This window comes from Phalacrocorax aristotelis, chromosome 2, assembly GCF_949628215.1.
Source record: "Phalacrocorax aristotelis chromosome 2, bGulAri2.1, whole genome shotgun sequence".
In the NCBI taxonomy this organism is placed as follows: Eukaryota; Metazoa; Chordata; class Aves; order Suliformes; family Phalacrocoracidae; genus Phalacrocorax; species Phalacrocorax aristotelis.
In genome coordinates this window covers 143558749-143574950 of record NC_134277.1, presented here as the reverse complement: position 1 = coordinate 143574950, position 16202 = coordinate 143558749, and the positions used below count along the sequence as shown (strand labels likewise).

General features: G+C 40.4%; 1 protein-coding gene across 4 annotated transcripts in view; it reads right to left on the bottom strand.

The window, feature by feature from the left end:
- Positions 1-16202, bottom strand: part of MATN2 (matrilin 2) — a 73159-nt gene that overhangs the window by 17995 nt on the left and 38962 nt on the right. For all 4 annotated transcript variants that reach the window (XM_075085468.1, XM_075085467.1, XM_075085469.1 and 1 more), the window contains exons 7-13: positions 12113-12235; positions 8185-8307; positions 5911-6033; positions 1106-1228; positions 819-941; positions 342-464; positions 127-249 (exon numbers count right to left, since the gene is read on the bottom strand). In XM_075085468.1, coding sequence (XP_074941569.1) covers positions 127-249; positions 342-464; positions 819-941; positions 1106-1228; positions 5911-6033; positions 8185-8307; positions 12113-12235 — 861 coding nt within the window. The remainder of the gene's footprint in view (positions 1-126; positions 250-341; positions 465-818; positions 942-1105; positions 1229-5910; positions 6034-8184; positions 8308-12112; positions 12236-16202) is intronic.

Below are 16202 nucleotides of genomic sequence, written 5' to 3'. Positions count from 1 at the left end.
TAAGCTCCTAGTAAATATTTATCCTCCATTTTGTCAGGCAAAATCCTCTATAAGAAGACCTACCTCTAACACAGTATGTTTCTTCAGTAGACCTCTGAGTTCAAAAAATAAAGTAACATAACTTACTTTTACATGTTTTCTTATCTTGCCTCAATTCAAAACCCTCATAACACTGGCAAATGTATGAACTATCAGTATTCACACAAACATGCTGACAGCCATGGTCAATAGAATTGCAAACGTCTTTATCTGGAAAAAAAATAAGGTTGCCAGTATTTAAAGCATGTCTATGAATGCATAGATCATAAAAGAAATCTTCTATTAAAGATAAGGATACTTACTTCTACATGTTTTTCCATCTTCCCTAAGTGCATATCCCTCGTAACACTGGCAGATGTAGGACTCATCAGCATTAACACAAACATGTTCACAGCCATGGTCAACTGAACTGCAAATGTCTTTATCTGAGAATAGTTGATGGTATTTGGTTAAAGCACATCTACAATGAATGTATCATGCAGGGAGATGTAATAGCTTTTATCAGGTCTACTGATATGACTGGAAGAAATGGGTAAGAATTTAGGCAGCAAAACTTCTCACTCTTGGTACATGAAAAATTGTCTTTTTTGTCTCCAGTCGTACCAGTCTGCCTATTAAAATACACTATTTATGTCCACAGAGTGTCTTACAAGCTTCTGGCTGGTATAACAATACTACTCCTGTATTATAACAGTAAACTGTTGTTGTATTTGTTAGAACACTTCCACAAATCTATATACTGTAGATAAAAGTCTATGAGTAATTATCAGAGTACTTACTTCTGCATGTTTTTCCATCTTCTCTCAGCAGGAAACCCTCATGACACTTGCAAACGTACGAGTCATCTTCATTTACACAAATATGCTCACAGCCATGGCTGACTGATTTGCAGACATCCAGTCCTGGGAATGATTGAGATAAATGTAGGTTTTGAATGAAAACATGTTTAAAAAATGTAGGTATAAAAGGGAAGTTGTTTTTTTCTTTTCTCAGTAAGAAGTGAAAAACCCCTTTCTTAATTGCTTGATGCACAAGCAAAAATGTTCAATAGATACCGGTCACTCACTTCTGCACGTCTTGCCATCTTCTCTCAGTATGAAACCCTCACGACACTTGCAGGTGTAGGAATTGTCAGCACTAACACAAATGTGTTCACAGCCATGGTTGACTGATTTGCAGACATTTTTACCTGGGAATAATTTAATAGGTAAAAAATTGTGTTAGTCAAGGGCAAGATGTTCAAAGTCTTACAATTCCCAGCTACTGAATGCTCTTGTCCTTGCTAGTATACTGGACTCAATCCTGCAAATCATTTATAGCACCTGCTGTCTTTTTTTTGGTGTACAAAAAGGTACACCTTTGTCCTGCTAATTTTACAACCTTCCTATTAAGGAAAAGTGCACTGTTTCAGTTCTAGAGTTTGTAGAATTTCAGGTGTCGCTAGCATGCAGATTAGTGGTCCGCAGGGATTTCCAAAGGCACCTAAATCCCACATCCACATTTGAAGTAAGCTTTCTGGTGAGAAACAGATCTATCATCATCTTTTCATTTTCTGTAATGAACCTGCTCAAACCTGAAACAGATATGCTTTTTTTCCTCTGTGCTTAATTTCAGAAGGTGTTTGTCATTTTTCTGTAAAGCAGGATTACAAAAGTTAGGTGTATTTGTATTTAAGGGTAGGGAGAAAGACAAATTATACGATCCTGCTGTGCAATTCTGCAAAATTGTCAGCTATAATTGGGCAAGCAGATGTTCACCGGGGTTTTCTGACACAAAATTTAGACACAATTCGTTTTTCAAAATAAAATAAAATACAATGGAATGTTAATTAACATTTGGTAAACTAAAATCTTGTTTTCACTTTCTTCCCCACACCCTTTATTTTCCTGCAAGGACTTAGAATAGAATAGACTTTTTCAGTTGGAAGGGACCTACAATGATGTCCTGGTTTCAGCTGGCATAGAGTTTTCTTCATGGTGGCTAGCATGGGGCTATGTTTTAGGTTTGTGCTGAAAACAGTGGTGATAATACAAGGATGTTTTAATTACTGCTGAGCAGCGCTTACACAGAGTGAAGGAGTTTTTCAGGTCCCCCTGCTCTGCCGGCTGCACCAGAATCTGGGAGGAGACACAGCTGGGACAGCTGACCCCAACTGATCAAAGGGATACCCCACACCATATGACATCATGCTCAGCCTGTAAAGCTGGGGGGGAAAAGAAGGAAGGGTGGGGACATGTTTGGAGTGATGGCGTTTGTCTTCCCAAGTAACTGTTACGCACAATGGAGCCCTGCTTTCCTGGAGATGGCTGAACACCTGCCTGACCATGGGAAGAAGTGAATGAATTCCTTGTTTTGCTTTGCTTGCGCAGGCGGCTTTTGCTTTGCCTATTAAACTGTCCTCCTAGTAGCTGTTATAGTGCTGTGTTTTGGATTTAGTATGAGAATAGTGTTGATGACACACTGATGTTTTAGTTGTTGCTAAGTAGTGCTTACACTAGTCAAGGACTCTTCAGCTTCTCATGCTCTACTGACTGAGAAAGCTAGAGGTGCATGAGAAGCTGGGAGGGGTCACAGCCAGGATGGATGATCCAAACTGGCCAAAGGGATATTCCATACCATATGATGTCATGCTCAGTATATAAAGTAGGGGAAAGCTGGCCAGGGGACTGCTGCTTGGGAACTAGCTGGGCATCAGTCAGTGGGTGGTGAGCAACTGCATCCTGCATCACTTGCTTTGTTTAGCCTTTTATTATTTTCATTATTATTACTAGTTTATTTTATTTCAATTATTACACTTTTGGAAACTATTAATAATTGCACTTTGTACCTTTTCTCCTTAGAGAGCCAATTACGGGGGAGACACCTTCCTTCCCCTTCCCCTTCTCCTCCAGGCTAGTTACAACAGCTCTTGAGAATTTTGAATATCCTTGGGATGTTATAACTGGCATGTTCCTGTTGCTCCTACTCCTGAATGTGTTTCAGGTCTTGTTTAAAGTTAAACAGCTATTTAAGAGTACCACCCAGAGATCTACCCCAAGGCTGGACAGTTATGAGTAGCAGGGTGTGTGGGATAGTATGGGCAAGTATCTAGGACAGTGGGAACCTCCAGGTTTTTTTGGAACTTCATCCCTGAACAACTGCAGAATCCTGAAAAACTAGTAAAGTATTTGGAAAAAATATGCTGTCACCCTGGCAATTCCAGAGAGACACAAATCACTGCAATGTGCTGGGGCCTGGCCTATGCCTACCAAGCCCTGTTCAACCCTATTCAGTACCCTCAAAGGGAAGAGAGGGTCTCTGGATCTGAAGACAGAATGGCAGGTACTGTGGCTACTCCAAGCCCAGCAACAGGCACCGCATCCACTCCAACTCCTGCTCTGGCATGGGTTTATCCACAGCCGCAGATGGTTCGGGGTGTCCTGCTCCCACATGGACTCATCCACAGGTCAGTTGCTTTGACTCGAGTTCACACTGGAGTGCCAGCCTGTCCAGTACAACAGCACAGAAACAGCAGAGATGCCCTGGCCATCAGCCAGCCCAGGCACATCACCATTGCTGTTATCAAAATGTTCCCAGGCACAGCAGAGTAAGATGATAAGCAGTACAGCAAGCAGCAGAAGCAGAAAATAGCCACTAATGAGCACTAGACTCTAATATACAGTAAGGCAAGCAAGCCCCATGGCAAGCACAGAAGCCTGCTGATTAATAGGTAAACAGCAATAACAGCTATAAATTCGATGTAGCACATCCCAATCAAATCTGTTGTTATCTTGAACACTTCAAGCCCCACACTGGGTGCCTAACAGAACTGTCATGGTTTAACCCCAGCCAACAACTAAGTCCCACAGAGCCACTCACTCACTCCCCCCCGGTGGGATGGGGGAGAGAATCAGAAGAGTAAAAGTGAGAAAACTTATGGGTTGAGATAAAGACAGTTTAATAGGCAAAGCAAAAGCCACATGCACAAGCAAAGCAAAACAAGGAATTCATTCACTTCTTCCCATGGTCAGGCAGGAGTTCAGCCATCTCCAGGAAAGCAGGGCTCCATCATGTGTAACAGCTACTTGAGAAGACAAACGCCATAACTCTGAACGTCCCTCCCTTCCTTTTTCTTCCCCAGCTTTATATGCTGAGCATGATGTCATACGGTATGACGTATCCCTTTGATCAGTTGGGGCCAGCTGTCCCAGCTGTGTCCCCCTCCCAGATTCTTGTCCCCTCCCAGCCAACTTGCTGGTAGGGTGGGGTGAGGAGCAGAAAAGGCCTTCAGTCTGTGTAAGCGCTGCTCAGCAGTAATTAAAACATCCTTGTATTATCACCACTGTTTTCAGCACAAATCCAAAACACAGCTCCACACTAGCTACTATGAGGCAAACTAACTCTATCCCAGCCAAAACCAGCACACAGTGTGTGACCACCCTCTCAGTAAAGAAATGCTTCCTCATGTCCAGTCTAAACTTTCCCTGGTGCAGCTTTGAACCATTCCCACGTGTCCCGTCACTGGGTCCCAGGGAGAAGAGATCAGCACCTCCCTCTCCACTTCCCCTCCTCAGGAAGCTGTAGAGAGCACTGAGGTTGTCTCTCAGCCTCCTTTTCTCCAAACTAGACAAGCCCAAAGTCCTCAGCCGCTCCTCACAGGACATTCCTTCCAGCCCTTTCACCAGCTTTGTTGCCCTCCTCTGGGCACATTCAAGGACTTTCACATCCTTCTTAAACTGTGGGGCTCAGAACTGCACACAGCACTCGAAGTGTTTATACTGTGTTTGATGCACCCCAGGATGCGGTTTGCCCTCTTGGCTGCCAGGGCACACTGCTCGTACGGAGCCTGCTGTCAGCCAGCACCCCCAGATCCCTTTCTGCAGGGCTGCTCTCCAGCCACTCCTCTCCCAGTTTGTACTTGTGCCGGCATGACTCCATGCTAGGTGCAGAATCCAGCATTTCTACTTGTTAATTTTCATCCCACTAATCATAGCCCAATGCTCCAATCTGTCTAGATCCCTCTGGACTTCTGCATGGACAGAATGTTTCACTTACTTTTAGTGTCAGTACTTTTGAAGACAAGCAGAATTTGTCTCTGTTTGCATGGAATAACAAAGTATGGTGTTGTGCTACACAAACTAAGAATAAGGAGTTTTCATTTGTCATGGTAATATCTGGATTACTTTAATTTTTTTTCTGTAAATGTTTTTTAACAGGAGATATTGATGAGATCTATGGATATTATTAGGATTACTGTTATGAAATACTTAATGCCTGTGTGTTTTTCAGAGACTTATCCTTGATTCTTCTTTGATCACTTAGTGATCAAAGCTATAAAAATGGAGAAAAATTTCCAATGTTTTTTTCTTGATATCTGCCACTCATCATAACTGCATAATATAGTCAAATGCATAATGCAATTATGATATCTCTTTTTCAGTCATCCTTAGCCCATGCTGGACAAAATGAACTTTCCATTAATAATATCGTAAGCTTCATGCTGTGTAAGACTTTAGAAACATTATGTATTCTTGCTGTGATTTGAGAAGAATATTACAGTTGTCCCATATAACGATGTAAATCCAAATAAAATAGTTTTGAATCCACACTAGTCCAATTTCAGGGCTACTTTATAAATGGCACAGACATTTAGGGTGTGATTCAGGTGCCTAAAACTATGCATCCAGTACCACTTTAGATGCCTTAGCATATCCAAGATATTGACGTACTGCTAGCGAATACCACACCAAAGGGGAAACTATGAACTTTTGGAATCCTCAAGCATTTAAAATTACACCGGACAGCAACATTTAGGCAATCAAATCCTCCCTTACAGATTTCTTCTATGTGTTTCATAAAAATGTAACTGTGAGTTGCTGAATAAAAACTTACGTTTACACGTTTTCCCATCATTACGAAGCTTGTATCCTTCAAAACACTGACAAGTGTAAGATCTGTCACCATTTACACACAAATGTTCACAGCCATGATCACTCAGAGCACAATAGTCAATTCCTGTAGGATCAGTTGAAGTTATTAGAAGAATTTAGCAAATAATGAATCAATTATTTTTCATCTCTAGTATTTGCATGGCATATAAGCAAGTAAATATAAATACATTGAACTGCTTAAACAATAATCCAGTTCCTTATATGGTAATATATATATAGCTTCAATAAAATGTAAAAGGTGTACTTTCCATTGGTTGCTTTAAGCAGAATGGAGAAATCATACTTTGCTATGCTTAACATAGCTCAACAGAGTTCACATCTCAGTACTTACAAATTGAATTTAAAAAAATAAAACCAAAACACTTTAGCAATTATTTTATGTAAGACAGTGCCAAAGACATAAAAGCTATCTTGTGAGCATCCTTCTTTAAACACAGTCTCTAAATGGTGCTGTGTGAGGGCGTCATTCCCCAGAACTCACTTGTGTGCCTGACCCAGCTGCTGTGGCAGCAAGCAGAAAACCTCTCAGGGACCTCAGTGGGCTTTGGTTTAGACTATCCACGCTTTTGCAAAGAATTGCAAGTGACAAGTGCTGTCAGATATGCTCCATTTTTCATCTCAAATTTCCTACGTGTTTCTTCTCTATAATACAAAGACATAGGACTCCTGGGATCCTGAAGGCAGCACTTGCTACTGTCTATTGGCTACACACACAGTGTCACTCATTTTTTTGTAATTAGTTGTCAGAGTAGAAATCTGTTTACCATTCAGGTGTTCCCACAGCTGTCTTTCTTAACACACTAGTGCTGTGTATATGATACCAGAATTGTAATTCCCAGGTGTTTTCCCATTAGGAGTGGTATATGCTAAATGCTAGTCACTTCCATTCAACTGCTTATTCAGGAAGTCCCAAAGTGCCAAAACACTTTTCCTGATAGCCTAAAAATGTCCACGAGGTTTCAACAACTCATCTGGAGTTCAGGAATAGAACAAATCTCTTTCCTAAATATATATGAGGAGAGGGGTATCCTGGCAAGAAAAGGAGCAATTCAAACGGGCTCATTTTCATTGCACAGAGGGATTCCAGAACCACAACACTGTTTTAATGCTGCTGATAGGTCTCCAAGTATGGTTTGGAGGAAAATAACTCAAGAGTGGAAAAAAACACTTCTTTTTAGTACAAACAAAAAGGGCTTTTCCATTTGCAAGTTGATAAAACTCCATAGTTTGGCTGTTTCTAAATTTCCACTGATTCTTTTAGATAAATATCTAGATAAATGGTTTCAAGCAGACCCTATTGCTGTTACATGTAAATTAGTTCTGCTTTTGCATTACTGTCAGCCCCTTTCTAGCGAGCTGCAGTGGCAGACAGATGCAAAGTCTGTCAAGGTATTGGATGGGGCTAAAAAGGTTAGCATGGAGGCAAAGACAAGGTAAAAGACAAAGATAAATTGCCTTTGCTCATTTGCCTCACTTCTCCCTAGATCAGAGACTGAGCACTTGCAGTTTGACTTCTGTTAAAACTGCGTTGCCTGAGTGGAAGAAAATGGTCAAACTCTAAAGGTGCTCCATCACTCAACAGGCTTGAAAAATAATGAACCTCCAAAATCTGAAGAAAAAGTGGCCAAAACCCTCTCATCAAAGAGGTCCAGGAAAAGTCAACAGATAAAATGCATTCACATTCCTCTTTTCCTGGCTCTTTCTATATATATACTATTTTTCCAGTGAAGGAGGCAATTTGGCTATTTGCAAAACTGCAGTGATTCTCAGTGACCAATAGATTTATAAATGGTGGAGAGCTGTCAGGACAACTGTTGTTCATTTATTAATGGTTTTCATGCAAAAGGAAAAGCTCAGTGTGGGATGCTCACTTCTCCTCCTGCCCCAGGTCAGCTGATGCAGTTTGCCGAGGGAACACTACTGTCAAGATGACCTGTCAGTCAGACACATTTGTGATGTGACTGAAAAACTGTGCTCAACACCTGGGGATGAACAGATCTTCCAAAACTTTTCTGAATATGTGAGGATTTACAGTTATCTTAACAAGAATCCTTTCCTAGGTCCTCTTTCTGTCTGTTTCTGCTTTCAAATCATTATTAAAGGATTATCAAAATGCAGACAGTAAAAATAAATTGAAGGTGTGTCCTCTTCCCTGCATGAAAACAGAAACCTTTCCCAGGTGAGCTCAGATCAAAGAGGTTCTCACAGGACTTACGTGTGCAGGTTTTTAGGTCGTCATTGATGACAAATCCTTCAGAGCACTGACAGACATAGGAGCCATCAGTATTTAGGCACAGTTGCTCACAGCCATGATTGCTTTCAGCACAGTGGTCCACTCCTATTGATTTGTGTTAGTAATTGAAGAAATCACATTGGAGCCTTAGATACATATACTATGACACTGTAATTAGTACACAGTGCTTTTGCAGAGTAAGGGAAAAAGATCAATACAACTTTTTATTTATGCAGTATCCCCATGTATTTGAGTAACAACACCTAAGTGAAATGAATACAACAACCCCACTTGGCAGATAGCAAACTTGACGAAGTCCAGATCTCCCTTGCCAAAAATCACAAAGGGAAACTAATGTGGAGTGAAGGGAGAACCTTAAAGTCCTGCCTGGTTTTACCCACAGAATCATGCTTTCTTTCCTTAAAAAGCAACTCTTTCTCTTTTGTTCACCATCAAATTTTCTCAGAGAGAAAGTATGAAAATTAGTAACTCTTGAAATAGAAATTATGGCTTTCAGATTACTTCATAAGCAGTAAATTCTTATTCAATGGGATGAAAAATCACCAATTTAAAACTTTAACCTGCCAACAGGTTCAAGCAGTAAAAGCCTAGTGGGGAACAGATACAAATTATGAGTGTAAGAGTGTCTTAATATATTCCTCTTCTTTGATTTTCCTATTCCAATTTCAAGTAAGATAAAATGGAATTTTTTTTTTTAGTCTCGTGTGCGACTGGTTGTGTGAAATATGAAGGGGGCAGGGCAGGAGAGACGTATGAATTTGGTTTTAAAATTATATTGTCTCATAGAATGGACAGCAAAGCAGGAGGGTGACATACGTGCACTTGCAGATGTACTATGTAATCTGCTGACTCTATAAGTTTAGAAAAAGCATATTTCAGGAAAAAAAGCTTTATATTGAACTTCCTCATAATGTTTTGTTGCCGACTTGTTAATGGCTATTTTTAGTTATATAGGCCCAAATCACTTTGCTTAACTTGACCAAAAATAGTGGTGTTCCCTCGGACGCAGAGAGTCTCGTATATCTTTACTTGCAAATCATTTACAGATGTGAACAGGCATGTCTGCAGCTATTTGTTTACATGAAAAAAATTCTATACTTAATGTAAAATTACTTAGTTCTAAATATTACTGTTCATTAGTTTATTTAACTAAGCAACGAGTTTGCAGTAATTGGTCCAGATTTACCATTATACATAGACAGAGATAACGTTGGCTTGAAAAGGGGTTTTACTAGCTAAAGCAAGTTCCAGCTGGAACATTCTCCTTTTTCCAAGAGTTTATATCATCATGAAGAGGCTTGTGTAACTTCTCAGAGCACACAAAAAATGTGGGGGGAAAAAAAATGAAAAGAAAACCCCCTAGTATTCTCTGTGAAAAATTGCATCTGTTTGACACCGTCCTTTACAAGACAAACACCCACACTAACATGAATTTTAACATTTAAATACTTTGGGTTCTCATGCAGAATCTTTTAACGCACTCTTTCAGTGAGTGGAGTAATCACAAAGCTGCTAATTACCAGGGTTTAGAAATTAGCATATCTGTAAATTTGGTCATCATGTGCTTCATTATACATGTAAAAAAATGTAAGAAGGGACAGGAAAGGCTTAGTATTTTTAAAAACAAGAGTCTGGGGTCATATTAATTTTTAGATATTCAACCTGTGATAACCTAAAACCATAATTGTTAAAAAGTTTTGAGCTCTTGCAACATATCCAAGTTTCTTTAAATATGGCTTTATCACAAACAATTTATTTAAAAATAATTTCTCCCTGGCCTATCAACTTTTTGTTAATTTCAGTGACTGAGTGTTCCTTTGGAAAAATGTGTCATAATTACATCAGGGAAAAATGCTGCCAATATTTTAGATGATGTGCAAAATGGTTCTCTGCAATAAATGTATCTTCTAAAAACTGGGTGACATCAAGCGGGCAATGTTGTTGGGTTTATCTGGTGCAACACTGATCCTTTAGAACATTCTTATTAAAAGAGGACAGATCACTGAAAGTGTACACACATAGAAGGGGGAAGTCTCTACATATCTCCACATATCAGCATATGGCTTTGTGTTAGACACCTTGGCTGAACACATTTTCCCAGTTATTTGGATTGGAGAAGATGACGCTTTAGTTCTCTATTGGATCAGGGATCTCACTATAGCATTACTTCACTAGGCCTGGCTTGTGGCAAACTTTACAGTAATAGAGGTTTGCATTAGCTCAAACTTTCCTCAAAGTGGAAAATGCTCCTGTGTCCCCCTCAAAAGGGACCCAGGAGCATTTTCTCATTCTGTTCACACCTCGCCCCACTGCAGTAACTAGTCACTGTAGTTCATGAGACACACTCATTTCTGCACGTATTGCCATCATGTCTGGGTGTATCCAGGATGACATCTGCACACAAATGGCTCTTCCAAGTTAACACAATCATGTTCACAGTCATGCTGACCTAAAGCACAGAAATTTACTTCTGTGAGAGAAAAACAGTGAAGAATTCAAGCTAGCCAAGAGGGTTTCTGAAGTAAAATGGCTTAGAAAAACTCACTTTTCTCTGGACACCTGTTAAAGTTGACAGTGAGCTGAGTATCTGAGAGCAGATTGCAAATATTTGGATACAAGAGGCTTCACTTTGACTCCCATAGACTTGCTCCTGAGTCATCAGAAGTCATGTATCATGGTGACAGAGGAATGCCTGGTGCTAGTCACCAGTGATGCATTCTCCCTGATTTATAAATAGGGCATATATGCAAACATTCTGCTTTATTTTACAAGCTTATCTAACACGAGCCTTGTTCTAACAAGATGTGGAATAGGAGTTAATCCTGGAAACACCACCAGGTTTACAGCCAAATCCAAAGCCCCCTAAGGTTAAGGAAAAATACCCCAAATGGGAATTACAATTTCCTTTTCATTCGCAATTACATCCTTGACAATAAATATTCTACACAATGCTGTTCTGTTGCTCCTATAGCCACCAAGGCACATCCAATCTATAAAAACCTGAATGTATTAAAATACCATATAGATAATAAAAACCAGAATAGCATGGATTGCTGTAAAAACAGCACTGTGTAGGCAAAGATGCTTCATGAGAATGCATCTTTAAGACTGGAGGAATATAGAGTTCCAAAATGGGATAGATTTTATGAGTGTCTAGAAATATAATTATGTTGCTGCAGGCAAGCTTCTTATTGATATAATATCAGCAGTACAGTTCTACCCCCAAGAACTGAGCCGCCAGATTAGACTAGTTCATTTTGCCCAATATATTCTCCTTAAACTTTAACAACATTACATTGAAAATCTGCTGTGGTTCCAGGCCGCCACTCAAGAAGAGATGTAACATGAAAGTCTCTTTAAAGTAAATAGTATGTGTGATTGGTCTGGAACCCTGACACTGCTGAGGCTGTTTTTACAATGCTTTTAGGAAATCGTGGGGTTTCATGTGTGACTTTAAGTTGATTTCAATGGCTACCTTACCTATCCAATACTTTCCCAAGTTAATCAAATATATCTGTCCTTCGCTAAACCAAATGGGCAAAGCAAGGTGGTTTTTTTTTAAAAGCTGTTTGTGTCACTACAAGACAAGGTCAGAAAGTTTCAAATAAGTAATGAACTTAATTGGTTTCGAGCTGCTCCGGTTCCTATATTATGCCTCAGATTTCCATAAATCACTTCAGAAAAGTCTAATATACAATCTAGCCTACAAAAAAGCAAACAGTCTATTTTTCCAGCATGACTGGCTCAGTTAAAATACAAGTTTATAAGGAAACATTTGTTTCAATCTCAAGTAAAGAGAAAACTTTCATCCTTTCAGAAGGGAAACCATTCACAGCAGGTTTAAGAAGTAAAAGCAGATGAACTTTGGTATGTCCAAAGGATTACTCACTTTTGCATGTTTTCTTATCTGGGTTAAGTCTAAACCCTTCTTGGCATTGACAGATATAAGAATCATCTGTATTAACACACTCCTGTTCACAGCCATGGTCCTGAAGAGCACAATAGTCTGGTCCTAAGTGGCAAAAAAATGTGTCGGTGAGGAATACCAGAAATAAGCTAGGTAAAAAACAGTTGTTTTGTTTACTTTTCTTTGGCCTCTTTTTTTTCTAGGCATGATTCTGACTTTTTACCATATTATTTCAAACTATGAAAATAAAATGCTCCTTTTTACCAAATATCTGCTATACTTAGGTATTCCTGATATGTATACTTCAATGAATTCTTCAAGAATGCATGTAATACACGTATAGAGAATCTTAAATATTTCTCAACATTTTGCAGCTATGGCCTGTATATTGCCTCATCAAAATTGCCTCTTTATTTTACTCAACTTTATTTTATTCCAACTGCAACCCAATGGAATTTTCTCCCTTAATTTTAAATTAATTTAAAGCATTTACAACAAAACACAATGCAGTTAACATGGCAGAGATGCACAGAACTGTGGGAAGCCTTGTCTGTGGCCTCTGCCCCTTGGCTTGTGAGTTGCATTTCATGTCAGGCTCTCACCCTTTGTTCTTGCCTGAGCTATGTTATAGGTATGCCTGTACCTAGCCTTGCATTTTGCTGATCCTGACCCGCTGACTGGCTGACTTATTTCCTGAATTTACCTTAGACCTCTCTTGACACTATGGACTTGTCTAGTGATCATTGGACTGTTGGCTGAGCCTGGTTACTCTCATAGGACTTTTGTTCTTCTTCTTTGGGATCCAGAAGAATCCAGAAGGCTGGGAAGGGAAACAGCATAATTCAGGCTCCCTATTTCACAAGCTCAGATTTCAGCTTATTCAGGGAATTGCTAGGAAGAATCCCCTGGGAAAAAGCCAAGAAGAAAAAGGATGCCCAGGACAGCTAGATGATTTTTAAAGAAAACTTGCTAAAATCTCAGGAACAAATGATCCCATTGTACTGGAAAATCTGCTTAGAAGATCAAAGAGCTTCTCAGTGAGCTGAAACACAGAGAGGGAAAATAGTAGAGGCAGAAAGGACCAAAGAAAAAAGGGGAGTATAAAAGCATTGCTTCAGTCCTTTGGGATAAAACCAAAGCCCAGCTGGACCTATCACTACTGAGGTAAACTAAGGGTAATAAGAAGGGAGTCTACAAATACGCTAGTAGCAAAAAGAAAGTCACAGAAAATGTGGGTCTTTTGGCTGTGGGAAGAACCCAGTGACGAACTATAGAGAAACAGCTGAAAAAAATAATGCCCTTTTTATTCCTGGTTCTCACAGACAAAGCCTGCTCCCAGATTTCCATGTGTACCAACACTGTTTGGGAAGGAGAGGGGCTAACAACAACAGTTAAAGGCTACTTAGAGAAACTGGATATACTCAGATCCATTAAATGACTGGTATTCACCTGTGGGCACTGAAATGATGTCATGCTACTGTCTATCATGTATGAACTTTCACAGGGACCAAGAGAGGTCCCTGATAACTAAAAAATGCTAACGTTACACTCATCTTTCAAAAAAGGCAAAAAGAAAGACGCAGGTAACTATAGACCAATCTGCATCATTTCAGTCCCAGGATCATGGGGCACATCCTCTCAGAATCAATTTCCAAATACATGAAGGACAAGAAGATTATTGGGAATAGTCAGCATGTATTTACCAAGGGCCTGACCAACCCATTCACCTTCAGTGATGAAATGACTGCATCTGTAGACAAGGGAAGATCGCTGGAAATAATACATCTTGGCACTAGTAAAGCTCTTGATGCTGCCTCTGATAGCAATCTCATTTGGAAGCTGAGGAAGTACAGGCTGGAAGAAAGAACTCTTAGGTGGGTGAATATTTGCCAGGCCACCGGCCTCAAAGGATAGCGATCAACGGCTTCATGCCTGGCTGGTTGCTGATAATGACCAGACTACCGCAGGGGACAGTACTGGGGGCCACATTTGCTAAACATCTTCATCAGTGACATAGATGATGACACAAAGTGAACCCTGAGCAAATCTGTGGGTGACACTAAATTAGGGACAGTGACTGAAAGCAAATAACAGAACTTCAATACAGAGGAACCTTGATAAACTTGACAATTGGACCAGAAGATGTCTTATGAAGTTCAGGAAGAAGAATTGTGAAGTTCTTCATCTGGGTTGGAAACACCCCATAGTTTGTACAGACTGGGAAGTGACCTGCTATCAGGGAGCAGCATGGGTCAGCTGCTCCCTAAGGGAAGGAGAGCCATGAGCCAAGGGTGGTAACACAGCTGAGCAGGGTAGGGGCCTTACCAGACAGGTACTGTCCTGCAGTACCCAAGCAGGGTGAGCAGGGGAGGCCTGGAAATGGTAGCCAGGCTTATCCAGAAGTCCAAGTCATCAGACAAGTACATGCTGCTGAGGCAAGTCTGACATCAAGCCACGAAGCCAGCCTGCATGTCAGGATGAGGTGAGACCACTCCTGTTGAGGGCAGCCAGGGTCTGACACAACCCAGTGATCACTAGACAGGTCCATAGTGGCAGGACAAGGCCATGGTCAAGCTGGGAAGTCAGTCTGCAGGTCAAGTTCTGGATCAACCAGGGCTTTTGCCAGACCCAGGTGGAGACTGCACCTGGCACAGTTTGTCCAGTTCTGGAACAATCCCTTCCCTTCTCCCCCCAGTTAAAAGGAATAAACTGAAGAGGGCTCAACAGAGTCATACTGCTGGGACATAGTGCACCTGACTTGTGCAGAGAACTTGAGGCATCTGGTCTTACTGAGTTTGGTGAAAGGGAAGGTATCTAACTGCAGCCTATAATTATTTCTTGTAGGTCATTACGAAGGTGACGAAGCTAAACTCTTCTTGGTAGTGCCAGAAGATGGAAGAAGGAACAACAGTCACCACCTGTGGCTTGGGTGACTCGCGTTAGACATGAGGAAAATGTTTTTCACTACAGAGATAGGGCAGCAGTGGAACAGGTTGCCCAGAGAGCCTGTGGACTCTCCACTGGCGCTTTTTGATACTCAACTAGATAAAACCATAGCTGACTTGATCCACAGTTTGTGGCAGTTTCACTTTGAAGAGGAGGCAAGAGATGACTTCCAGAGATCCTGTCCAATGAGCATTTGGAAGCTTTTGTGTTTCCAACATAAAGACAGCAGCACATGGTCAGGCTGACAGCCTGTATAGCCCAATGTGCTGTCTCAAGCAATTAATACCCAAGTCAGAGGATAGCAACAGGACAAGCCTGAAATACTACTTTCCCAGAACACTTTCTCAGCTTCCAGCATTCTGTGGATCATCAATTTAAACAGGTTAAAATAATTCATACAGTTAGACCATAAGCCCAAAACCACTCAAGACATACAAAATGTTTATGCAGTTTTAAGGTCTTTGTTCTGTTCAAAACAGGGAAGAAAACACTGCTTAAAATCCACATTCTTAAATTGAAGGAATTAACAAAAATTTGTGTTTGGGCAGTGTAAAGCACTTACGCTATAGTAAGATTTGAAAAATATGTGGATGTGGAATTATATATGGAAGTATAAGAGAATTTAGCCAGCCCTTAGCTAACAGATATTGACAAACATGTGAGTTCATACAACCTACAAGCAATGTGAACCAGTAAAAATTGTACTCTGACCCTTGGGAAGGCAGGAAAATAATCTCCCCTGACTCTGACCATCTGCAGATTAGATGTCTAGTCTGTCAAGTCACCCAGGCTCCCTGCACAGTCAAGGAAAATACAGGCACTTCCATAATTTCTGTCAGAGCTGTGAGCAATCGCCTTCTATAACTGTGTGTCTCTTTCCCTTGATCATAAGGTCAGATGTGCAGACTGGATTAGATGCTTTCTTTCTAAATGTTAAATTTACGTAAAATAGACACCAAGCATAATACAGAATACAGTCTATAGGTCATCATAGTCTCTCATCATAGACTAAAATGCCCCCAAGGCAGTAAAAAGCACAGAAATGCAGTGCTATATTAATGCATTTTTTTGAGAAATAATGTTTGAGCATATTATTCAATAATACGGGTTAAAATCACCACTGGCA